Source organism: Falco naumanni, chromosome 12 (assembly GCF_017639655.2).
Source record: "Falco naumanni isolate bFalNau1 chromosome 12, bFalNau1.pat, whole genome shotgun sequence".
NCBI classification, from domain to species: Eukaryota; Metazoa; Chordata; class Aves; order Falconiformes; family Falconidae; genus Falco; species Falco naumanni.
This window is the reverse complement of record NC_054065.1, coordinates 25,232,044-25,257,846: the sequence shown is the minus strand read 5'-3', so window position 1 is coordinate 25,257,846 and position 25,803 is coordinate 25,232,044. Positions and strand designations below refer to the sequence as shown.

General features: G+C 41.5%; 1 protein-coding gene across 1 annotated transcript in view; it reads right to left on the bottom strand.

Annotated features, from left to right (window-relative positions):
• Positions 1 to 5,011: 5,011 nt before the first annotated feature.
• Positions 5,012 to 25,803, bottom strand: part of TGFB2 (transforming growth factor beta 2) — a 65,580-nt gene continuing 44,788 nt past the window's right edge. The window contains exons 3-7 of the mRNA XM_040612006.1: positions 13,991 to 14,123; positions 13,762 to 13,872; positions 11,252 to 11,426; positions 10,528 to 10,681; positions 5,012 to 8,617 (exon numbers count right to left, since the gene is read on the bottom strand). Coding sequence (XP_040467940.1) covers positions 8,459 to 8,617; positions 10,528 to 10,681; positions 11,252 to 11,426; positions 13,762 to 13,872; positions 13,991 to 14,123 — 732 coding nt within the window. The 3' untranslated portion in view covers positions 5,012 to 8,458. The remainder of the gene's footprint in view (positions 8,618 to 10,527; positions 10,682 to 11,251; positions 11,427 to 13,761; positions 13,873 to 13,990; positions 14,124 to 25,803) is intronic.

The following is a 25,803-nucleotide window of genomic DNA, read 5'->3' as shown; positions in this document are numbered from 1 at the left end:
ATAAATATGGCACAAGACTTGAATGCAGCATTAAAGAATGTTATTTTCAATATTGTTGAATGAGATAAAAATGGCAGCAACACATTGTAAAATACACCAATTTCAGCGATAAATTCAATTGCCTTCTCCGGAAAACGGTCATATTCTTCATTTTTCTAGATTTAAAATTTAAATGCAAATGTGTAATAAAAATATGTAATATAGCCTAATTTCATGTAGGCTAATGTGGCAATCAATGTTCAAACGCTTTACAAACACACAGCCTTTATGTGAAGCCTCCAGTAAAATGGCAAACTGAGCCTGACTGTTCCTAGCCAAATGACTTTAAAGCCTGGTTTGTCCCCTGTTGAAATAGTTGTGCTGGAGTAAAGCTAAAGTAAAAGAGCTGGGAATAAGACCAGTCAGTTCAACTCAGTTGCCTCCAAAAGTAATTTCCTGCATCCAGCAACACGAGTTACAAAAACAACCTGCTATGGCTGGAGTAACCCAGAAGTGAAACAGTCTCTAAAATTTCCTTTTTTCCTCCCAGGGGCCATACAGTAAGACTGCTAAGAATATAACTAGTGAAGTTGTCCAGAAAGTGCAAAGATACTTAGCAAATACAGAGCCTTACAACCACAGAGAAAAACTATATAAACATTGCAGTCCAATGCAAATTGTAGAGGTCTTTAAATTCGTATGCACTGCTTTAATCTACGCATCTACAGAAATGGATGAAGCATGAATTGATTCTTTCCTTTTTTGCTATCTGCATTCTTGTGTCCAGGGGTTTTCGTATTTGCAACCTGTGACATATATTTTTCCATATACATATTCCTCGGCTTCTGAGGATACGTTTCCCCCAGTGTGAGTGAGAGTCACTGATTCCTCCTGCGCTGCTTACAGGAGGGTGGGGGGGAGGTCTCGTTAGTAAGACAGCTGTTTTGATGAGTCCATGAGGGTCTTGTGGAGACAAGTATCTTTGCATTATTTACATGGTTAGCCCACTGCTGGGAGTGTGTTTGAAGTCCTGCTTTGTGTCCAGCCTGCAGCGCACCTGGCATATTACAGAACTGCTTTAAGGGACCTGGCACTAGAGAAACCCAGGGGTTTAATGCTTGAGATCTCTGCCTCAGTCCCTGGGATACTTGCTGTGATTTCAACTACTTGATAGACACCATCTGTTACTGCAAAGCAGAGGTAGAGGCCAGGAGAGCAGTTAGGGGTGCTTAGCTACAGGTTAGGGTCGTTAACAGCTCCTTTAAATTACGTCTCCTGACTGATAATGATCTCGAAATCTATCTGTGACTTTCAGTTATTCCTAGGTAAATTCCTACCTCCCTAAAGATGCCCCTATTCCAAGGCAAAGTATGAGAAATGGGAACAGCCCTTTGTGTTATGGAATCACAGCCAAGTCCAAAGCAAAAACTACAACAAAAACCAGTCCAGTTTTCCTGTGGCTTTATGTAGGGCCTATACTTACGCTGACATAAACCTTCTGTTGTGTTCATCCTTCGTGCTCTGCTTTCTGTGACCCAACTTTGCATACATCAGTTGGCTCTATTTGACACTTAAGATCTGCAGTGATTCACCTCCTGTGTTATCCATCATAGCTGGATATCAATGTGAAAAAAATGAAGTCAGCTCATATTCTTGTTTACAGTCTTCTGGATTTTTTTTGCGGTTGAGTGTTTCATAGAAGAAGTAGAGGAAACAATATATTTCAGAGCATCTCCAAATCCAGCTTTCCCTCCCAAATGTTCACAAATTGATCCAGACCACCTCTTTGAGAACAGGTTACACACTGCAGAGGAATGCATAACTTGCCCATGAACTGCTGCATATTTTGTCCTGTGTATTTACATTTTTCCAAAGGAAAAAAAAAAAAAAAAAGCAGGTTTTTCCGGATGAAGATATTTTCTGCTTTTGATGGATGAAATTAGTCTGCATATCCTTGGAGACTGCCAACAAGTTTACATAGGAACTGGAATGAAGCCATCAATTCGTTTCACATGGGTTCCATCAGATGGCAAAAAAAATCACCACACGGTCCCACAATGCTCGTCTTTTAATGACTAAGGAATGAGGTGACCAAAGGTGTGGTGTCCCACTACCAGTTCTCTGGGAACCACCTTGATGTCTAGGGACACTCTGACTGTCCCTGACTGCCAGTCTTATGAACGGCAATTGGTTTTATACATCTTTGTGCTTAGGAAAAAAAATACAAGACTATTGTGTGAGACTCGCACGTGGCGTGCGCAGAGCTATTCAAGTGCGAGAACTTCTGGCATCTTAAGCAAAAAAAGCCTTACACACCCCAGCAGTGAATTTGGTGATTTAAGTTCAGGTTTGAACACTACATCAGAGCCCCAAACATTTGATTTTCAACTTTGGTAAAACATGTACTCATGTGTTAACATTTTGATTTGATCCATCTCTAATTAGCTGGATCAAACAGCACGGAAGAACTCCTTTCTCAGCCTCATGGTGTGCTTCACTGAACAAAAAGAGACTCGAGTCCCACTTGCCATTTGCATCTTCCTTGTTCCCTTTCTGGTGGCAAATGTTTTTGGTATGAGTTGAAAGGATTTTTTGATTGGGACCTGCCTACAGTATGTGCAAACAGTACTGAGAGCCAGAGATCAGTGACCACTGACCCTTCCTCCATTCCTGCCATCACCTTGGTTTGGCACTAAAACACCCCATTCAAAGGAAATATTTGTTTCTTGGACCACCATATGTTTTAAGAAAGGCTTATACCCCAGGGGTTCTGTATTAGATTCCAGCAGGTTACTTCATTAAATGAGCATATCAAATTTGATTGGAAGTTCTCATCAGCTTTCTGTTCCATTTAATTTTATTTTTATACAGATGAAGAAATTACTGTTACACCCATACCCACTGACAAGCCAACTACATTACTTCACATCTACTTTATAACCACATATAATTACATAACCTCTTGGTTTATTTTCTTCCAGAACTCATGGCTCCTCATAGAATCTGTTCTGTCTGATCTAAGAGGCAGATTTTGGCCTAAAAAATGGTTTTCAAGACATTTACATGGTTTGGGGTTTTTTTGCTATATTGAATATTCCACATTTATTAACCACAATTTGATTCAAGCAGAGCAGCAAGGGCTTCACTGATACAGTCTGGAGAGGCTGCGTTAGCGAAAGGAAAAGAGAAGCCCAGCATCAAAATATTCTGCATAAATCTCATTATCGTGGGAGAGCTTCCATCTTTTCAGCCCCACACTATAAAAATCTCTGTTAGCACACTGTGTTCTCTCCACTTTGTTCCTCTTTAGTTACAGGCACCGCAACCATTTTCCCATCTAAAACTTGCAATCAGCATTCCTCCTCAAACCCTCCTGTTCTTCACCGATTTCAGAAATAAATCAGTCAATACTGCAAATTATTCTCACCTCACTGCACGAGGGCTACCTTGGGTAAGAAGGGGGCTGGCAGATTATATTCATGTCAAAGCACAAGGCTGGGTAACTAAAAATAAGTAAAATGAAAATTCATATCTGAAAATTTTGCAGGACTATTGCTTTCTACTTATATAAACTCATTGAAATTAATTAAGGCAGATTACTTTAAGGCTGGAGCGTAACTGTGGTGAAATGGCCCCCAAGATTGTTTTTAATGGTAATCCCAAATTGCATTGTTAAACCGATTCACAGTGCACAGGGTCTGTTTGTTATAATTTATCACAATAACGCTAAAAAATTTGGCATAAACATATTCTTCCACTCATGCCAAGAAATGCTATGCACCCCTTAGATCCCAGAGAAGGCACCAGCAAGAGCAGATAGTCACCCTTTTTGTCAGCAGTCTCTGGTCTGGAAGCATTTTTTCATATGATTTTACCAACTTTAAAATTAATGACGCAACGCTGCAGCCCTTCCTTCCATAAGTTTTATTTCTTTGACTAGATCTGCAGAAAGTCTGACAAAGCAAAGCTGCAATACTAGGCTCCTTAATTCTTATTTGCTTAGATAATGCAATCACATATTGCAGAGTGCACAGAGACTTACAACAAACTCAGGAATCCTATTTTCTTTAAAAAATCCACTTCCACATGGCTACGTGGATGCTGCTGGCAAACTGAAACAGCTGAGGCAGTTCAGCACCAGAGTTTCTTGCGCTTTTTTAGCCAGTGACAGAAGTAATGGTTGGGTTAGACCACCACTGTTCATAGATTCGTAGGGGTGGGCAGGGGTCTGCAGGGTCTCTAGCCCAACCTCCTGCCCAGAGCAGGCACAGTGGAAGCAGTCTGCCCAGAGCCTCACCCTGACAGTTCTGAGCATCTCCAGGAATGGAGATGCCATGCCCTCTCTGGGCAACCTGTTCCATGGTTTGGCCACCTCCACTGTAGATATTTCCCTTTCGCAAAGCCAGAATTTGCCATGTTCCTACTGGTATCTGCTGCCTCCGATACCCCATCCCATTGTACACTATTTGGTACCCCATAGAAACCCAGAAGTTTCGCTGAGCTCTACTGAAGGACGCAGTGGTGTGGGATCATTTAGTGTATGGGCATCATGCAACAGATCGCCTTCTCACCTCCCGCGGCACTACAGAAATGAGGAAGAAACTACTTTGAGAACCTCAAGCAGTGAGGAAAGCCCCCAAAACTGATGCCTGCAGTCACAGGACTGGCAGGGCATGGTTCTGGTGAAGGGTCTGGCACAGTGAGGCTGTGGGGTACCATCGCTGCTGCCCAGGCCAGTACCTGTCCTGTACATGGGACAGCACTGCTGCTCCGAGCAGTCAACCAGAAGCCACTTCTTGTCTACAAACCAAGACATATACTGCGGTGGCAAGAGGGGAAAGCAATCTTGAGAGCAGACGTCATTCACACTCGCCCTGCATGGTTGTTCTTCACCTCAGGCTGTGCTGGACTGTGGCGGGGTCACAGACACTACAATCAAACACCTAATCAAGCCTTGCAGGGATTAAACCCAGCCAGAGCTGAGGAATCGCCTATGCCAGACGAACGCTGCCATATGAAAGCAACACCAGCATATAATTGAAATAATTTATTTACCACTAGAGCACCACAAAAACAGACATACAATGTGTTAAAATACAGAGTAATCGATCACCAAAGTACAACACAGCTGTCCTTTTAAGTTCCTTTTTTTTTTTTCTCCTTTAAACCATGCCAACCATACAATTGTATCAATGCTAGACACATAAAAAATGCTGTCCTACCCCACCCAGCTAAGTGCTAAGATTCCCCCTCAGCCCCCGTCAACCCCTTGGGTCTGATCTTTCAAGGTGCTGAACATTTCCCACCAGTTCTCAGGGACTTTGCTCAGACAGTGGCAATTACTGCCTCATGACAAGGCCTCTAGCTCAAAGTCCTTGAGCTGTTGCAGACCCACCTGGACATCATTCAAGGGGGATTTACATCAGACCTGAGCGGTGCTTAGGACCCCACTCTGTAGAGGGGAATTTCACCCATGAGTTCTGCACATTGTAGGATCAAGCCCAACATCCTTGGTAATTAAAAGGGAAATACATGCCTAATAAACAAAAAAACAACAACAAAAAAAAGATCAAAACAAAAAAAACTTGTAGGAGCTTTATAATAGAGTATTTCAAATACTATCAGTGCATTTTGAGGAAAAAAAAAAAGTAAAAAAAAAAGGTAAAAAAAAATATTATTCAATCTTTGGGTTAAGATTTACAGAAATAAGGTTTTATACTTAAATTTAGAGAAAAACTCCAAACCCAAACCAAAATTTTCAGCTGCGTCCAGCACATAGTCAGTATAGTTGGACAACTATGCTGTCTCCTATTCCACTTTTTCAAAGCTTCAAAACTGGTTTTGAGGTGCACTCCCACAGCAGAGAATTGCAAAAACATCTTTTAGTTTTTGTAAAATGTGTTCATCCTTGCCTCCTTTCCTGTCCAACAAAAATACCGTTCTCATACTGAACCTGATAAAACTAATTTTGCTGCAGTATACAGCAAAATCCAGAGTGTTTACTACCCAGAGGAGTTTCACTGAGTTCAGTGCATCTTCTCACTGGAGTAAGTCTGGCTCAAGCAAGTGTTAGCAGGACAGATTTTTCACTTGTTCGTCTCAACTCACTAAATAAATCAGAAGTCTAACATACCTCCTCCTCTGCGCTGAGTCAGCGGGTGGGATTAGATCATCGGTGGGGCTACGTTTCCATCTAGGCAATAAGTACAGGCTCTACCGAAGTCCCGAGGAGCTGCGTGTGCCAGCCGCTGCAGTACTTCAGTTTTGCATCAGTGTTCTGCCGAAGCCAAAGAAATTGCACTTCTTAAAACTGGAGCTGACAACGTCAAGCTCAGGAGCGTCCTCCCGACAGCGCTTGGGTCAGTGACAGAAAATGTCCTTCTCATCCAAAGTAGTATGTTTCTAACAGTTTTCCAGCTTTGCTGTGCAAAACCATTCATCATGTGAAATAAACTGAATGCACCTTCTTCATGGTTTTTTTGCTGATTTAGGTTGGGGCTTTTTTTAAATGGAGTATTATGATGTGGATTATTTTTTTTTTTTACTCCCTCTACAATATTTAAACATGTGTAACACCAACAAAATCCTAGGAACTCCGTGTTTTCTTTTTTTTTTTTTTTTCCTTTTCTAAAAGAAGCTTTAAGGTGAACTCAATCAGAAAAAAAATTGGCAAACTCGCAAAAATCAAGGGTCTGATCCTGCAAATCCTTACACACACATCAATAGCACAAAGGGGCCTGCCGTGCCGCTGCAGAAGATGAAGGCAAACCTCTGTTACCTGCAGTAGGATCAGGATCGGTCCCACAGACTAACTGGGGGCCAAGTCCCCACTGCACGCGAGGCCAACGCACAGCCTCTGACTGCAAACCGATCCTGCTCGCCCCCCATTCGGGGCACTGCTGCGGCAGACGCTTCCTACCAGCCTTCTGCACAGTGGTGAATGTCATTCTCTGCAAGGGTTTGCCTCGCCTCAGCCAGGCTGGGACATCTCTTCTTGCAAGACCTTGCTCCCTGCCCATCTGTTTGAATGTCTATAGCCGAAAGGAAATAAAAAGATCTAGGAATCTGAACCGCATCACGGCTCAAGCATTACAAACGGGGACAACCGAGGAAGGAGGGGAGGAGCGGAGGGGAGAGATCGCTTTAATCCATCTTTTTTATAAAACAGAAAAACAAATGGTCAGGTAGCTTATGTCATAATGTTGAACAATATACAAAGCACATGTATAGCAATTATTATAAAACATGTATTTGTAGTGCAAGTCAAAATATAGGGACTCTACTCATACTGGCCAGCTAGAGGGAAACACATGATTCTGAGTGATCAAAAAGAGCCCCAAATTCAAATTCAAACTCAGGAGAGCTGACAGTATTACAGAGTACAAAAATATGGTGAAAATTTACACATTACATATAAAGTACTTAATTTTTTAATAGTTTACAAATAGAGATCTACAGATATGTTTCCAATTAAGCTGGCTTTTACTACCCACCTATTGTAATACTCTAGGTATGGTTACATATACCAAAAGAACAAAAAAATCCCATAGCATAGCTATACAGCAACATATTAAGGTCTGAAGATTAGACCAGTACATGTTAAATATTTCACTGGTTTACTAAACTGACATTTTAAATCATTTACAGTAAAAAAAAAAAAAAAAATCTTATAGACTTGTCTTTGAGACTGAAACAGAGTGTCCTTTATTAGTAAATTATTCAGTATTTAAAACAAGGGTTTGAGACCTTACAAGAAGCCTCTCTAGGCAGCTGGCATGAAAAATAAGGTATTTTAAAGGCAGAATTTCTCAATAACATAGTAACTGATTTCTATTTTAATTGAACTAAACTAACCATTACTTTTCTGATTCTTTTGAGCTTGTGTTCCTTTAGGCTTTATAGGTATTTCTGGCAGCTTATTTGGTCTCAACTTTGTCCACATTGGTTGGTTTTCTTTTTTCCAATGGCGATACGGAAATGTTCATTTGATAGTTTTTACACACAAATAAATAATGCACTGTTAACTCTACAACTAAGAGGAGCGGGTAGGATGCCTATTGCGTAACAATACAGAGAGATCAAGTAAGGCACGGGACAGATACAGCAACTCCACTTCATGGGATTTTCCTGTTTTTTTCCTTTCACATAGTAACACTAACAAATTTCTTCCAGTGTTTATTTTTTAAAAGGTTTCTTTTTTCTTTAACTTTGCTTCTTGTCTATCTCACACTATGTGTAGGTGAAATGTAGGATAAAGGCCTTCAATGTTTTGCTTCAGATGCCAGTTTAAAAAAAAAAACAAAACAAACTTTCAAACAGTTCAGACTAGTACCGCTTTTTTTTTTCTTCTTTTTTTTTTTCTTTTAACACTGATGAACCTGGGTTTTCATTTATCTTTCTTTCCTTTTCGCTCTCTCTTTCTTTTTTTCCTTGGTAATTTTTTTTAATATACACACACCACACTTTTCAGGGGTATCCTTTAGCTGCACTTGCAAGACTTTACGATCATGTTGGACAGCTGTTCAATTTTGGGTGTTTTGCCAATGTAGTAGAGGATTGTGAGGGGCTCCAAATCCTGGGACACGCAGCATGGAGAGGCAGAAGCTTCTGGATTTATGGTGTTATACAAGCTGAGTACCTAGAAGGAGAAAGGGGAAAACCGACAGATTAAGACAGCTACCTCTGCCTTCCTGCCACTGCAGAGCAAACTCCTTTCTGCATCGCTTCCTCCCACAGCCTGAGAGAGTGGCCTGAGAGAAAGCCCACTGAAAGCAGCATGAAGATTCCTGCATTTTAGTGTTCTTTATGCTTCTCCAGTTCAATCTGGTGACATCATCTGCCTGCATTTCCTAAGGTTTTAGCCATACAGTCTTAAACCTCAAAACAGGTACATGCCTGGAGCCTGCCTTGAAAGTGTAGCCCTTTGAATCAACACACACACACACACACCCCGTACTGATATGGAAAGAAGAAACTGAAAGGTTTTTATCTGTGTCTTCAGATTGCCATTCGCTGTTACACGATTTTGCCCTTACAAGAGTGCCAAAGGCAGAAGAGAGCCCTTCAGAGCATAAGCACTCCTCTGCTTTTCCTCTCTGGCTACATTTTACTAAGTCCATTAATGCCACCCTGCAAGCACCAGGACTCAAGCTGCAGTTACTCCTGTTGAGAATCAGCTGTGGTGAAGTTAGTAGCGCTGGTGCTTTATGTCACTTTGGATTACTATGCATGGTTCTCTGCAAGGGAAATATGTAGGGTTACCCACTGATGGTGCACAGGTATTTCTGAGGATGCCATTAATGTGTTAGCCAAACACCAAGTGACCTTTTCCTAGAACTTCAACACATTTACAGCTTACAGAGACAGAAGATCTGTTCAGGACAGCAACACTAACTACTTTATTAAGCAACTTCTGACTCCTTGGGCAACTATCCAAACCACATATTTGTGACCATGACAGTTATTCTTCCTCTTTCCTTTAAAAACAAGTGCTGCTCCAAAATGTGTACACTACTACTCCGCACCAGCACGGAAACTTACTTACCTTATTTATACCTCTGCCTGTTGACATTGCTAATGGTACAATGCCACAGCCAGTGACAGCCACAAAGGACACCTATACGTGGGTCTGTAAGTTCAGGAAGTGCATGCTATCATGGCTTTACAGACCAAAGGGAAGGCAACCTTGGACATGAAGAGTTCTCCCTGCTGGCTGACTTTGATCTGGTATTTTAAGGGAGGTTTCAAAAAAGGGAGTCGTCATTCTTAGTATGGACCTGAGGGTGAAATTCTTATTTTATGACAACTGCGATGCAAATGCCTGCCTCTTGCATTTGCTGTCTAGACACCTTTATTGACAGTTGAGAGAAATAAGCACCTCACAGCAGAAAAGTGCTCATCCTGAGGCAGCTGGCTAAAATACCACATCTAATCACTGAAATAAAAAGTCCCATCTCAAACGACTATCAATTCTTCAGCATCCCAGACACAAGGTTCCTCCTTCACATATAAATTTTCAAAGTACAAGAATTAGTGCATCTTTTGAAGTAAAAGAAGCGCATCTATCAGTACATTTTCATGAAATTCACCACGGCAGCATATCAGTAACAAGGAAAAATGAAAAATGGCAGGTGATAATCAGGTGGTACAACTCAGCCGTTTCATTACTCTGATAGTGCCTCCCTCAGTCCCCTTGCTGACCCAACGCACCGTGCCATCTTCTACTCATGCTCTGTAATGAAAGGTACCTTCCCATGGAGCTTCGCAAAGCTACACAAAGTTCATGCAAAGAGCATTCAATCCACCTGAATGTCGTATCAATGAACACATTAGAAAAACCAACAGCTCTGGGCCAATGCATTCCTACTGCTTCAACACTACTAGCTTGAGGCCACAAGCAACTCCCTCTATAAGGCCACATTTCATCATCCTTAGTTACTGAGATAACAAATACAAGCTCTGGGCGTTAGTGCCGATGTCAGTCCTAGAAACGTATTTCACCCTGCAGTTATAAAATAAGAGCTGAAAATTAGCAAAATCATTACTTACTCTGCTGTGCTGAGTATCTGAACTCCATAAATATGGGCAGGCTCCTGCACAGAAATTAGCATGATATCCTTTAGGTTCATGAATCCATTTCCAGCCAAGATCCCTCTTGAAGTCAATATAAAGTGGACGCAGACAGCAATTATCCTGCACGTTCCTGGGAAATAAAATACAGACAAACACATCGGTCATAACAAAGGCAACACAGGGAATAAAAATAATCCGGTTGCTTGCTCTCTGAATGATGCTTTACAGGCAGGCAAATCCAAGTCCCAAAAATTTACAACAAAATTACACTGACAGTAGTTTATACTGCACCTGAACTCAGATGCTTAAACATGGCAAGACTTGCTTATACAGAAAAAGCTAACGGTTTCCCTGAAGGACTAGTATTTTTCTCCAGGTCCTACTGAGTGCCCTCTCTGAATAGGTGAGCACAGTGGAAGTGATAATTTGGCTGTAATTATGGGGCTGATGGGTTTGGGAATCATCCCAGATGGAACTCGGCTTCTGCTTTCTAAGGCCACAATCTTCCTCATCTGCCACCGTCTCTAGGGGACTGGAGACTGCTGGGCAGGTACTCTTTGCACACAGACCCTGTAGGTCTACAAATGAGGGTCCATGCTCTGTACAAATGCCAACTGTTAAGAAACAGGATAAGCAACTGCATTACACCTCACAGGCTGGTACTACTGCGTAAGTATACTGAATATGGATGCATAGTTACCTAAAACAATAGGCAGCATCTAGAGCACGCTTCTTCCGCCGACTGGGCTGTTGCGACTCAAGTCTGTAGGAGGGTAATAACATTAGCAGAAGATGTGGGGTCTTCCCACTGTATTTTTTCCTATTGGACTTTAAAGCTTTCACATCACCACTGGAATATGTGTAGTCATCAATACCTTTAAAAAATACATTTTGGTGATAAACATTGTGTTGCTTTTTCTTCACAAATTAAATAAACCATGTTTTTAAAAAAAATTCTCTCAGAAACTGGGCAATGATGGTGTCAGCTGAGCATGTTTACTGGGGAAGTGGGGGCAAATTTCAACCCAAGATCCCTACGAAATTCACAGTTCTCACATTACATATTGTATTAGCCCTCCCACATTCACAGCCATTTAATGGCATTTCAGCACATTTACCAGAACTGTAGAAATAAGTAACAGAACAAGATTTCTTCAGTCACTGCATCTGCCTTGCTTAGTTTCAAATGCCCCAAGCAGTGATGCTTTTGTCATTTCACTTAGGGTAGCATTCCCATCTTTTAACAGCTACGTACCTTTTAAAACCTTGTAACACCATTAAAGCTGTCCTGGATACTTCACCTGCATTTCCCACTGCTTACCTCTATGCCATTAGTTTTCTCTATCACATTTACCTCTTTCTAATGCTTGTAAATTCTGTCTCCCGTTGCCAGTTTATTTAGATCTGCTATTTTTTTCCCAGAAAGTCACTTATTCTACCCCTTCTTTTGTATGGGCATGGCAAGGACATTGATCAAAATATTTCTTCTTGAAGTGGCAGTCCATGACCTCACACTTTGTATTTTCCCTTGAAACACTACCTGCCTTGCTAACTTCTTATCATGGCAATAGCAGAAGCAAAAGACTCAAGGTATTAGCCTTTCCTAGGAGTCCAAACAGCTCATGTTATGCCTGTTGTTAATACCTTTTTGAAAATTAACCTCCTGAACCAGGTAATATTATCTAAAGAGGAAAAGGTAACACTTTTCTTTTTGCAACATTTGCAATTACAGCAACCAAATATCATACTAATGATTTTTTAAATACACACAATGGCTTTATTCATATGTACAGCACATGTATTTACTCAGAGAAAAAATTCCAACACAGTGAAACAATGGTTAGGAAAACTTAATACTTGAGAAGGAATATAGCCAAATCCTTGGAAAGCAAATGAAGCAAACCATGATATACTTTAATAAATGAGAAAAGAATTTGGGTTGGTTCTAATACAGCCATAGTTTTATATGTACTGATAGATGATAACTATAGCACAGTCAATTAAATAGCATTTCCCTTTTTGAAATTGAAATTGTAATGGCTTAGAAACACAAGGGAGCTTATGTGACCTTCACATATTTACTCTATGTTACCTTGTCTGCTGTCCATAAGAAGCACCTACATCCATAACCACACATTGTTGTTTCTTAATGCTCACTCAATGCAATTTTTAAGTTTTTACCAAGCTGTCAGCATTAAAAATACCTTGTGTAACTAATATACAAATACGTTACAAAAAAATTCTATGTGCCAATCTAGATATATAGAGACAATCAGTGTTAACTAATGCAGTTCTGTTGACTTCACCTAAGAATCAGACCTCCACTGCTGGAAGGAGAAGCACACAGACAGATACACCATTGCTGTTTCTTCAACCCGCAACGTATTGGCAGTAGAACACTGTAGGACATTTATACAAGTCTGGCACCTGTTGTGCAGTTCTTCACAAAGCAACCAATGCCATTGCTCAGAGTAATTTAAAATAATACTAATATGACCAGAAAAAAGGGCCGGGGTGGTGGAGGGTAGCTGGAGATATTTAGTGTGCCTGCAGAGCTGGAAGTACACCTGCAGGTACTTACAAAGACTGGAACCCTCTACACTCTGTGAGGACAAAGGAAGGTGCTTCTGTAAGCAAAGAAGCTGTTGCCCTACCTATACTTTGGAAATTTGCCACAATAAGTATTGTTTGACACTCATAAAACACACCATGCTCACACACGTACCTATTGCAAGCAGTTTACATGCGTGCCAAACACCATCCTAATTCTACCTTCTGGCAGTAGCCTTCTCTACTAAGCCTGAACGACTAACGGTGCTAGGATGGACAGCAGTCAAAGGGTTTATTTTGAAAATATTCAGCAAGTTTTCTCATGACTATCCAACAATGGATGGTCTACTGTGCACAGTCTTCCCTACATCCAAAACGGTGTATCTATCTGGTGAGCATGCAGACGCTTCAGGACATCAAAGCTGCATGCACGGAATGAGATGGCTTATTCATGCCATCTGGTTTTAGAATAGTTCAGCTGATACAGTTTTACCCTTGTGCCTTCAATACCATTTCCTATCAGCTGAGAATTAAGATTCTCAAATGAGCACGTTTTCAGTCAGCTGAATGCCATTTAGAGAGGCAGTAATGGCTCTTTATTTCCCTTCTCAATCGGTAAGTACCACAACATTTTAAAAGATTTTTTTTTCATTTCATTACCTGCAAATCTTGCTTCAAGCTCCTCACTTTTATTTGGGATTATGTAATTATTGGATGGCACGAAGGTGCAGCATGGACAATGTAAGCTTATCTTAAATCCAAGGTTCCTATCTGCAAAACATAAAAGTAAGTGGAGTTGTTTTTTACATATTGAATGACCCTGAAATACTGCTGAGTTAATGGAGGAGTAGTTGGGGCAGGAGTGAAGGCAAAGAGCACTTGTTGTCACCTCTGTGATGGAGCCACTCATGTACAGCCTCAGTGACATCAAAAGACAACCATTCTCCTTCAGCTCGTGTTTTAACTACTTTGCTGTCGATGTAGCGCTGTCCTGGTGATGATAATTCTTTAGATTTTAGAACCTGCAATAAATGACAAATATGATTGCCTACAGGTTAACATTTACCTGTTTTTTTATTAAAATGGGCCACCAACATTATAAATAGCACAAGAAACTATTACAGCTCAAATCTCTATGCAGCAGATGTACATTCAGGCACATTTTCAGAAAGAATTTTCTTAGGGTGTGTGGGGAGAGGAAGGTGATATAGAAACACCCTAATGAAAACAGCTTACACTTCCAACCAAAACAAGCCATCACATACTCCTTCCTAAGAGAAATCACACAGAAAAACTGCCCTGAAAACTTGTCCTGCAACACAAGTGGTCAAGAGATCACAGTAACTGGAACATCAAAGGAGGTTACTTTACCTTCTTCAGTAATACACCGGTTAGAGCATAGTAACGGATGCTAAAGTAAACCCTGTACAATGTAGTCTGTAAACTGAAGATATTACATTGCCCCCCACAAACTAATCTGTATGGTATTGCCTTATCCATGCTTCCAGCCCTCCCTCTGACTTCAGGTACTAGTCATACATTAAACAGAAAAAAGTTATTGTCCATACAGGTAACCTGGGGGCGTGCAGAGACAGCCTGGTGTGAATGGTGGCCACACATGGATTTGTGCAACAGGTAATGCTGCTTCCATCCAAACTCTGATGCCAGCTGTATTTGGATTTGTGTCAAAAGTTTCAGCAAAGCTTGCCACTGATCATGCAATAAAAAAATACCTGTACCAAAGAAATGCAGCCCCTCCCTTTGAAGACAGAGCACTGCATGCCTAGAATTTCAGGAGCCCACAGTCTTCCTCCTATCTAAACAATTCAGCCAGTGCCTTCCCACATACATACAGAGCCTGCTATTAATTACCTTAACTCTAGCAGGATGAAATCAACTGGACTTTTGGCTATTAACAAGTTTCTGGTTTCCTGGTTATTACCCTGTTGATAGTTTTGTGATGCAGGAAGCTGGAATGCCATGCAACATTAAGTCAACTCCAAGCAAGATACCACACGATAACATCACTTCGAAAATTCTGGCAAGCCAGCTGCGCAACCTCATATATTGTTTTGGGTTCTTCCTCTTTTTAACCACCCAAGTCCACCTCCAAATGAAAAACTGACAATGTCTCATTGTTTCCTCCTATTTTCTCAGCCCACACCAACCTGACATCTAGCAAACGCTGCTGGAATAAAATAATGGTGAAACTGCACAATACATGTAAAGAAAAATATTTCAAAAGAGGTGTGAAATTATGTCATCATGATAAAATTAGGCTTTCTATAATTAAACAGAAAAGCAGGCTTGAAAAGGCCAGAATCTGCACTACGTGTAGAATTTCCCTCTTTATTTCAAGGGAGTGCTGGACCTCTCAAAGGCCAGCAGTGCAGTTCCCACAGTAACATTTGTCTTATGAGAAGAACAGCAGCATGACAAGCTCTTTGCCTTCTTTCTGATCAACACATTTAGCAACAAGACACGAGATGTTGGTTCAAGTCCAGGAAATTGCTAAGTGCCCCTAGTAGGCGATGCCGAGTTCTCCAGTAGAAGCTGAGGTCACTGAAACATTGAACATTGGGACTCCTTTTTATGAGGCAACCTTCAAAGTGTTTGAACAACTGTTTACAGAGAGTCTGGCAGCAGCAAGGGGACTACCATTGCTCTGAAGTGCCAGAGGGATGAGAGAATCAGTAATCAATGCTGGGAAAGTCCCAGAGAAGTACAAATATAACTTTGCCTTCCCTTTGGTCTTTATCAGGTCAACTCAAGTGTTTCTGAGGATGTAATGCAGCTGTCATTCTGCAAAGATGTGCTGGGGCGGGGGTGTGTGTGTGTGAGGCAAATGGGACAGAAGAACTTGGCTCATTTCTCTTCCTTTCTGCACAGTCATATCTTTCCAAAGACTCCAGAAACTGCATACCTCAGTTTTGGCAGAGATGTAAGGATCTAAAAGTAAGTAATGTGCCAAAAGCAATCTCCTGATGTTAACTATAATTGGTCTTAGATACGTTCTGAAGACTCAGCTGTGCCTTGGTATCCAAAATAAGATGTCTTTATCCCAATCCCATTGCTACCAAAAGACAAAGTCGAGGGCTGGCAGTGTGCATCTGGCACAAAATGCATTCGTAAAAGTACAAGAAACCATCACTGCATATATCCGATGGTACAGAGAACAACCATCCTCAACAATGAGCTGAAGGACGAGAAAAGTGTTTGCAGGTTTCAAAATCACAGGACACTGTGGGACAGGATGGGCACTGTGGATTAAGAGAGCTAGACATTATCCATACTACGCTATCTATGATACCTGAAAGCAAGGCTTCTCTCCATGTTGTTTATGCTGCACGTCCAGTAAGAAAATTATAAAGAATGAACTAAAAATCCACAAACTAAATATGGCATAATTTCCACAATTGACATCATGGGCTAAACAGGCACTAGACGTTCTTAAACAAAGGGCTGTTAAGTGTGATGAGTGCCATACTTAGTAAAATTAGCACACCTGGCTTCAGTCTCCCTCTCCTGGCCTGACTGTAAGTATCTTTATAGCGTTAAGGTGATGTATGATCTTAACAACCTGATTGCTTGTAGGTAGGAATTATCTTCCAGACTCAAAATTTCCATTTTTTTCTTCTTTTTCTTTCACATTGTTGCAAGTGAGCAAAGTTAATGGATGATAAAATCCTAGGCTGGATCCTCAGACTCTTTTCTCCCACAATATAACCTGATGAAGGACTCTTTGCTTCCTTTCCCACACTGCATTTTATGCTTCCATCCGCACCGAAGCATTGCACTCTACATGAAATGGCCTATTTGTAGGCATCTATTAGAATTTTTCACACCTACAAAATGTTCTTCATATAAGCCTTCTAGGAATTATTACAGAGAATAAGCATTTTATGTTTTCTCTGCCATTTTACCTCTTTGGTTTGCCTCTTTGTACTCTGCACTACATTTCTGGTCTTGCCTTCCCTATCAGCAACACACATTTTTCTTCCAATACACCCTCCAGCCTATATTCCCATTGAAAAACTTCCCTTCTGCTATTTCCCATACCTTCTTCCTACTAGATCAACCAGTTTACTTGCAAAAAAGTTCCATGCCTTGCAGCTTTTGTGCTTGAAAGCTTGTCTACGTCTTCCAACTATACTGATCCGTCTTAGAAGAGATATTACCTTTACCTATAAACATTGCTTTGCCTTGCCTGTAACCACAGCCTTACCTTTATGCTTACCCATCGCAACCACATCAAACACTGTTCCCAGAAATGTTGCTGCACAACTTGTATCTGCAGGAGCTAAATGAAGGTCTAACAAGTAGGCCTGTGTGCAAAAGTTTGCAGTGCACTGAAAATATTAATAGAAGACAAGGCGGGGTGGGGGTGGGGGTGGGGGGTGGCGGGAAACCCAAAACAAACACAGGAGAGAAGGAAGACTGAGTTAAACTTCCCCTTTAATCTTTTCTCATTTCCTTCTGGCATCATGTCCAAACACTCCCTCTTTAAGAGGCAGAAAGAGTTTGGTACGTCTGTGGGTCATGATGTGGATGGGTAGGGATTTTGGGGTGGGGGCAGTACTGTGTACCACCACCTGCATGTATAGATGACAGGTTCAATCACTTGCATAAGGAGGAGACAGAGTTTCCACACACACAACCTCACCTGCCTCACTTACAAGCAACAAATTTAAACACCCGCATGCACAAGTAGCTGATGATGCACAACTTCACGGGTGCAGGTGCAAGGGTGCACACCTTCTCACACACACACACACAAGCGAAAAAAAAAATATCAACAAACTCAAAATTCAGGTTGTGCAAATCTTCTGCAGCTTCTGAACATGGGGATGTTCTTCCAGGTACATCTGTTTCTTTGGCCTCACTTTCAACAGAGTGATAAAGCAATACTGCCTTTTCTAATAAAGAATTATGCAGGGAACATATGCATATGATCACATTATGTGGGGATGAGCTGAATAGGTAGAAGTGTTACCAAAAGGTTATCCAGCATACTTCTAGCCTAGTATGCAGAGTAATTTTCATTCAGTAGCAATGCTTTAAATTAAGAACAATTTGGTTTGTTCTACCTTATTTTTGTATGAGATTCTTCCCTTTCACAGGAAATCAAATAGCCAAAATGCTTGTTAATTTCTTCTTGATAAAGTATCTTGCACACTTAAGCCCTGCCTTCTAGTTATCTTTTTCTAAGGCCTCTGCTAACCTTTCCCCTCTCATCAATTTTTTTCCTATTCTGATCCTTCTCAAAAACACCTGGGGAAAAATTATTTTAGAAATACACATGACTGACCTCTAGATATTACATACATGCAGCTACTGTCAGCAGATCAAGGCAAAACAAATGTGAACATACGAATAATGCAGTAAAATCGCAGGAAAGGGCTCATGAAGCAGCCAGATGCAAACAAAGCATTGCTCGTGCTTGTACAGCTACACATGTTTAGGAAGCCCAGTTGGGGATCTCAGTGATGACAGCACTCACATGCCACCCTCATCAGGCCTGCCAGATTTCTGGTATTTTATAAATGCTGTTGAAATCTACTCTTCATTGGTTCCGCAAAGACATTCTGCTCAGTCTTCACAGGCAGACCCTCTGCGCGGCTGCTAGGGATGTGTCTGCGCTCCTCCTCATCCCTTAGAGGAAGCTGGATCATGATGCTATCTTGGAAGCATATCCCAAATCACCATGACCAGGGCGTTCAGTGGTGGAAAGCTTTAGTTTCGTCACAAACTGCTTTTAGAAGAATGACAAGTGAGTTTCCATAAAATACTGATCTCTATAAATTACTTCTGCCACCTGCTATGCTTACTTTTCACACCAGCTGGAGAGAATTAACTGATACATTTATTTTTTTTTAAATTTAAGTATCAAGTAGCTGAAATCTTAATTAAAATACTGGAGGATGATACTGTTTATTTATGGGCACACACTAATACCCTCCAGTAACCATCACACAGTTCTGAGTATAAAAATAAGGGCAAGGATTGCCTTAGTCTGTATTTATAAACTGTAAAGTACTGAGAACACTGTTACCATTCATCATAACAAACAAAGCAGAATGTTTGCAAAATCATCAGAAACATGGCTTCCTTTAAAAATGGGGCATATCAGAGGCTGATGTAAGCAGAGCAGCAGCATTTGGTGTCAGTGTAATTATACTGATGATAAAACAAAACCAAAAATACTCCAAAACACAAGACTCTGTTAATAGAAATTTAATTATTTTGCTCAGATTTTCCTTTGCCTACTCCCATTCTGATATATACCGGCAGCTAAAGCTGCGGATAACCCAATGAACACATTAGTGGATGTATTCTATACAATAACCACTGAGAGGAGATGCCAGAACAGCCCATCTTCATGACTCATTATGCACTCAAAAGGAAAAAAAATGACAGAAAGACACACTGGTTCTTTCAAATAACTAGAGCTCCAGAACAGCAACTTGTTTAGTTTATTTCAGATTTGATGGTCTGGCCAATAACTACTTTTAGTCTTCTATAGTTACCACAATCAAATGCAGAAGAATAGGAAAATTAAGTATAATTTACAGTGAAATAGCTTTGGCTAATAAATTCATCACCTCCCCAGCAAGCAAACAAACAAAAAACTGAATGTGGTTCAGCAGTGACAATACACAGGCTGATGCATCAATGACATACATCTGCTGCCGCCAAGAAAACCCTAAGACACACATCAAAGGCCAAGCTTTAGCAATAACAGGGGCATTTTACAGCTGGGTTTGAGAATTATAGTCACCAACTGTTACGAAATATTTTTGATGACTTACGGTTTCTTAAAACAAGTTGATGAATTTTCAAAATGTAGTAAGATCATACGGCCACTTAAAAATACCTACTCTGCCTGCTTGCATTGCCCTGGAACTTGGGATGGTCACTGCTGACAGCCAGCATGACTTCTGCAATCACTGAATAGCAGTAAATATGGCATTATCTTGTAAAAACCTGCTATTAATCTGTTTTTCCTCTCCTTTCATTCTGCGCTGCCTGATCTCCTCTCTCCAGATGCTGTTGGCTCCCTGATAATTTCCTTCCTTCCCTTCTCTTCTCTCTCACTTCAGACTCCTGCGATGTTCTTGTGTATTACATCTTGGCAGGCTCACTAATCTTTCTCTTACTTATCAGTCATTATCCATGGTTTCCATTGGAACTTCAAGGGCCTTTTAAAATAATGGAAATAACCTGACATGTACTTGTGAGCTCAAAGTAAATAGGTCCAAACAATGAGATCCAGTGGTAAATGATGTGCTAATGCCGGTTAACATCAGAGCAGAGATAAATTCAGCTATGCACAACGTCATGGCTGGAAACTGCCATTTAGAATAACCTCTTCTGAACCAGAAGAAACCTGCAGGGGACTCCAGCCTAACCCTAAGCCAACCTAACCAGAAGAATAACCAGATTCCCAAGGGCTGCACATGCAGCTGCTTGTGTTTTCCAAATTCTTAAGTACTATTCACCCTACTGAAAGATTCACTCGCTGCCTGCTTCCAGATTTCAAAGGTCTCCTCAGACAGCTCTCAGGAACTTCATCCAGCCCTTTCTGAAGCTTAAAGTTAAAAAATGACCGTGCTAATTCTCAATCCTTTCTCACTGCCCAGTTGCGTTTGAGGTCTTTGATCCTATCTTGGACACAAGCATAAGCAAACATTTAATTCTGTTGCAAACCTCTCTAGTTTCTTACTCATTATACATATGTTGTAAAGTGCAAAGCCTCCGTATAGTACCTTTTGCCAGATAATTGGGAATCTCCTACTTATCAAAATTTTAGCTACTTATCACCACTAGTGCAGGAGACTGACTGTATTTTTTCAAAAATTCTCTGTGCGAATTTTCAAGCTTTTCTTGTAACTGCTTCTGCAAAACAGCAATTCAGCGCCATCAGCGCTATGGAGTAAAAAGGGCTTTACAGCCCCCCTGCTTATCAATGGAAGCTTTTCCATTACTTGTAAAGGTCTCTGAATCAGGCTCAAACTGAAGGCAGAATCTTCAGAGACTAGTATATGAGATGTAGAGTTCCTGCCAAAATACAAAGGTATGGAGTACTTGACAAAGTTTAAAAAAAACCCCACAGCTCAGATCCATCTGCTCAGAACTTGCCAGACACGTTCTTCATGCAAACTTGCAAATAAAAAGAACATATTGCATGCATAACCCAACCCCTTTTATATCTGGATGTGCTACAGCTGCAGTAGGATTCTCTTACAGTGTTGGCTGCTACTCACTTAAAGGTAAAAGAAGGTGAAGTGTGAGGGGGGCAAAGAGATGAGCAGCTCAAACAGGTCAAAAAGGGAGGGGAAGTCAAGTGTGTAATGGAATCACTGTGACTAACTCACTGCATCTCCCTGTGGTGAGGGAAGAGAATTCTCTGGGAAGAGAATGGATCCTGAGAAAGGATTTCCTCTCCATTTGTTCCCCAAGCAGGGTCTTCCTCCTGCCACTGAAGATACATGTGCAGTGTAAGCTGGGGATACAGCCCTGAAGCCATTCAGTCTGACTTACGTTTAAGCAGGCAGGAAGACTTTGCATTGTATAAGCAATAAACAAGAACGGAGGGTTTGGGGTCCTCCTCCTGGAAGATTCTGAAATACTGACTGCAATTTCCTGCTGTTTAGGAGAATTTAAGAAAGCTCCAAAGAAAGATTTTACATAAAATGAGGCAAAACAAAAAAATCCTGTAAACTTATCTAGCATTTAGCTTTAACTTGCCAGAGGCACATTATGTTTTATTAAAATATCAACAAAGAGGAGCCAAAGTCAACAAAACCAGAGTGGGTTCTTCTAGCCATATCCCCTAGATCCTGCAGAGTAGTCCTGTATTCATCTCCTCTTTACAGACAGATCTCCCAAGCCCTTTCTCTTCCTAGGTCCTGTCCCTAACAGCCATAGCTCATGTTCACATGCATTGTACTGCAACGTGTTGTCATGCAACTTTCTTTGCTATCTGAAGTTTTTGACTTACTGCTTCTTCTAAATGCTGTCTTCTTCTGCAAGGCACTCCTCTTTCTTCCTTTCCTCTTGCCAGCATTGTTTTCCGTAAGTCATGATTCTCTTGTGGTTTTCTCTTCCCACCACCTACAGGCTTCCACCCAAACCACCTTCTGTCCTCCTCCATTTTCTTCCATCATCTATTCTTTATACAGGCTTCTCCCTGAAAAAGCTTCACATTGTTTCCTACATGTTCTCAAAACAGCAATACTCCCTTCCCCTCATCCAACGGCTTCCTAGTGCGAGGCCAGCAAGCCAACCCGATACTCCTCAGCCCAGTAGCTACCACGCTGCAGTGCTTGCTTGAAACGTGCCCATGTCCCAGTGTAACGTGGGCTTGGCTACCCCACCAGACTGCAGCCCAAAAAGCAGGAACCCAAACCTAGTGCCTGGTTTCTGACCCATGTCCTGCATTCCTACAATCCCTATAACACGAGCCTCAACAAATCTGTTAGCTCAGTGCCCCACATGTCTACACACAGCAGTGTTGAGCTGGGAGTACACACTGGCTCCTGCCAGTAGCTAACAGGGATATTGTCTACTTCTTCAAGTCGTCTTCAATAACTGCTCTGTTCCTGGCAAGAGGTGGCTGCATCTGAGACAAGCTCTCAAATCTCAGTGAATATGACACAGCGATAAATACTTCCCTTCACCCACACTCTCAGATTATTTGCCAAAGGTACTCTATACAACGTCTCCAGCATATTCACTTTTTTTAGTAAGGCATACAATATTTTGACACCCCCCCCTCCCAAAAAAAAAAAAAAAAAAAGAATTCTGGAACAAGAAAGCAGCAATCCGACGAAAATATACTGCAAATGAACTTCCTCTGGTTGTGAGCTGTGAGCTGTTGCTGAGGGGGAACTGGGGGGAGGAGGTTGGTAGCGTAGAAAGTTATTAAGAGTAGAAAGTTATTAGGTCCACACTTTATACCAAGTTTAGCACTTCAAAGAGACCACTGTGCATTTACTGTTTAACATAACCTTGTAACCTTTCAGATCGCGAGAGTCTGGTTTCAGGATAGCAATATGTGAATTGTAAGATCCAAATATACTACTTCAGATGTGGGTCACAGCAACAGCAGTCAATTAAAATCAAATGCCCCAGGTGATATCTGTAATACAGACATCCTGTGCCAGCTCACAGCCACAAATCCTACTTCCTGGTATTTTCTTCCATGGCATTAGAGACGGCACTTTTTGGCAAGAAAAGAGAGCAAGGTCCCTCTGCTCCTGATTATACGGAGATCAGTCTGGAGTAGCTCTGCTGCAGTCAGTGTAAATTGCCTCAGATTTGCACCACGGAGATTTGGCCCAAATCTATAGTAGCTTGCTCTAAATGTATTCCCTAACTGAAAAACAAGACAAAACACTGTCTGAATTGAAAGTATTTGAACAACTGACTGTGGTTTAAATTTAAATCTGACTCATAATGGGGTAATATGTTCCACAACATCTTCCTCCTCATACCTCCAAGCGGGTAGAGAGGCCCTTAAAGAAATGGGGGTTACCACTGCCTGGATGGCAGACGGTTCTTCCTAGACCCTGAGCAAGCTTCACAGAAGCCCTCGGCATGGCCTGGGCCCTCCCCAACATGGAAAGACCAAAGGTCTGCTCCTGCTTCCTTCAAATTCTTCACCACAGTCTGATGTCCCCCCTAAGGCTTTAACCTGGTGCCGTTCATTTGCTCCAACCCTGAGCTCTCCTACATCCTGTGGTATGGGTCCTCCCCATCCACAGCCTCTCAGGTACCCCCACCCACAGCAGCCTTGGAGAACGATGATGATAAAACCCAGCGCTGCGGCTGCATTTTTTGTGATGCTTTATGATGTGTTAACAAAACATGGCACTGCTTCCATAGGAAGTAATTATCAGTTGTTATTGTTTGGCCGTCTGTACATAATAAAAATACCTTAAAAACAGTGCCACAACACTCTCTGAATGACAGCTTTTCACCCTGTGAGGGTTTCCATGCATCCAGCTTTGCAGTGATGCCTATTTATTTTTTGGAATGCTTATTCATAAAAGACAAGGGTTTTTTTGAAGGGTGCAGGGACTTTATTCATAAATACAGAAGCACCTTAATAAAAGAAAGATGTGATGAAGTCTTCAAAGCAGGCAAGAAAACTGATGAACAAAGACATTCCCATAACAACTGAGCTTTATCTGATCAAATTCCAATAAAGCCTGCATTTGGCATAAATCTTTAAAAACATAGCAAGGGCCACTGGACGATGCTAAAACTTGTTTATTTAATATTATTCCTCCTCCTTCCCCCAAAAGTAGTTTATCCTCTTAATATTTTCTGAAAACTTGGTGCACGTTGAGAAGCGCATTGAGTGAACGTGGTGCAGTGGAAGGATGGCAGAAGTGCAGGAGAGCACTTGACACATCTGAGGCCACTTCCTTCCCTCCAGCTTCCCACTCTCCAATGTGCTGATGATCAGTAGCACCACCAGCAGATTAAACTCTCCCTTTCGGGCAGAAGAAACAACAGAAAAGATAGTGCCTTTAAAGAATTTAATTCTCTGTAACTTCACTTAAGCAGAGCCAAGAAGAGACAAAAGCTTTTATACCAGCCTTATGAAAGAAACTTAATTCCTAGCTCTGTGAGTTCTATTATTTTCCACCCTAAGACTACTTAATATGTGCACTGCGCTTCCCATCTGCACAGGAACACACAGATGTGGTTGCCTAATCCTTAAATACCAAGATAAGTACTCTGGGTGAAAACAGACATTAAAGAAACTGTTTCTGCTCTTGTGGATTACCACTTGCCCACTGGCTTCGTGGATGCATCCAGGACACCTCCATGAGAATTAATCTTAAGGACCCACTGCCCATAGAAACCTAGGGGGTAGCAAACCTGGCAAACAGATCCACAACTACTTGCTCCCAGCATAAATACAAAATCTCTGCTCCAAACCTGCCTCTGAGGTGGAAACAGGGTCCTGTTGCTGCTGCACTGAGGGCTGGGAGCGAGGGGCCATGGCCCTGGCTCACCACACCAAGCGGTCCCAGACTGCCTTCCCAGAGTCAGTGCAAACAAGGGCTGCAGGAAAACACAAAGTCCTTTTCTGATGTGGTTTGGAAAAGGCAGCCAAGTATAGCCCAAGGAAAGCTTAGCTGAAAAGGTGCAGTCTTGCATTTCTTTTTTCATTGTAAGGGGTAGATCTGTAAGGTCAGAGGACCACACAAAGAAAGAATCAGGAGGAGAAACAAAATATTTATATTCTGCTTGCTTATTTTTTCCATTCACCCTGCACATCTGCCTCTAGCTGTTCCTAAAACAGTCCTTCAGAGTAATATTGTCTCTTCTGCACCAGTGGTATATACATCACCACTAAATTGCCACCGGAATAAATCAGAAAGTGCTTGAAGAGCAGTTAGGAGACTTCCATGTGTTCAGGGATGGCCACTTTCACAGTGAATCACCGCAAGAGAGCTCTGACTCTCTCCAGAGGACTTCTGCTCCTCTCTTCCTGCTTGACTGAGGAAGATGAGGGGACATGGGAACAACCATTCCCTGAAACTGCAGGTATGAGAGGAATTTCAAAAACCCTTATCAAGAAGATCTCAACAAAGCCAAAGACTAGGCAACCCAACACTTGGCGAGAGGAAAAAACCCCCAAACAACCTAATTATTAAATGTTGCTTATGCAAGATGAAAAACCAC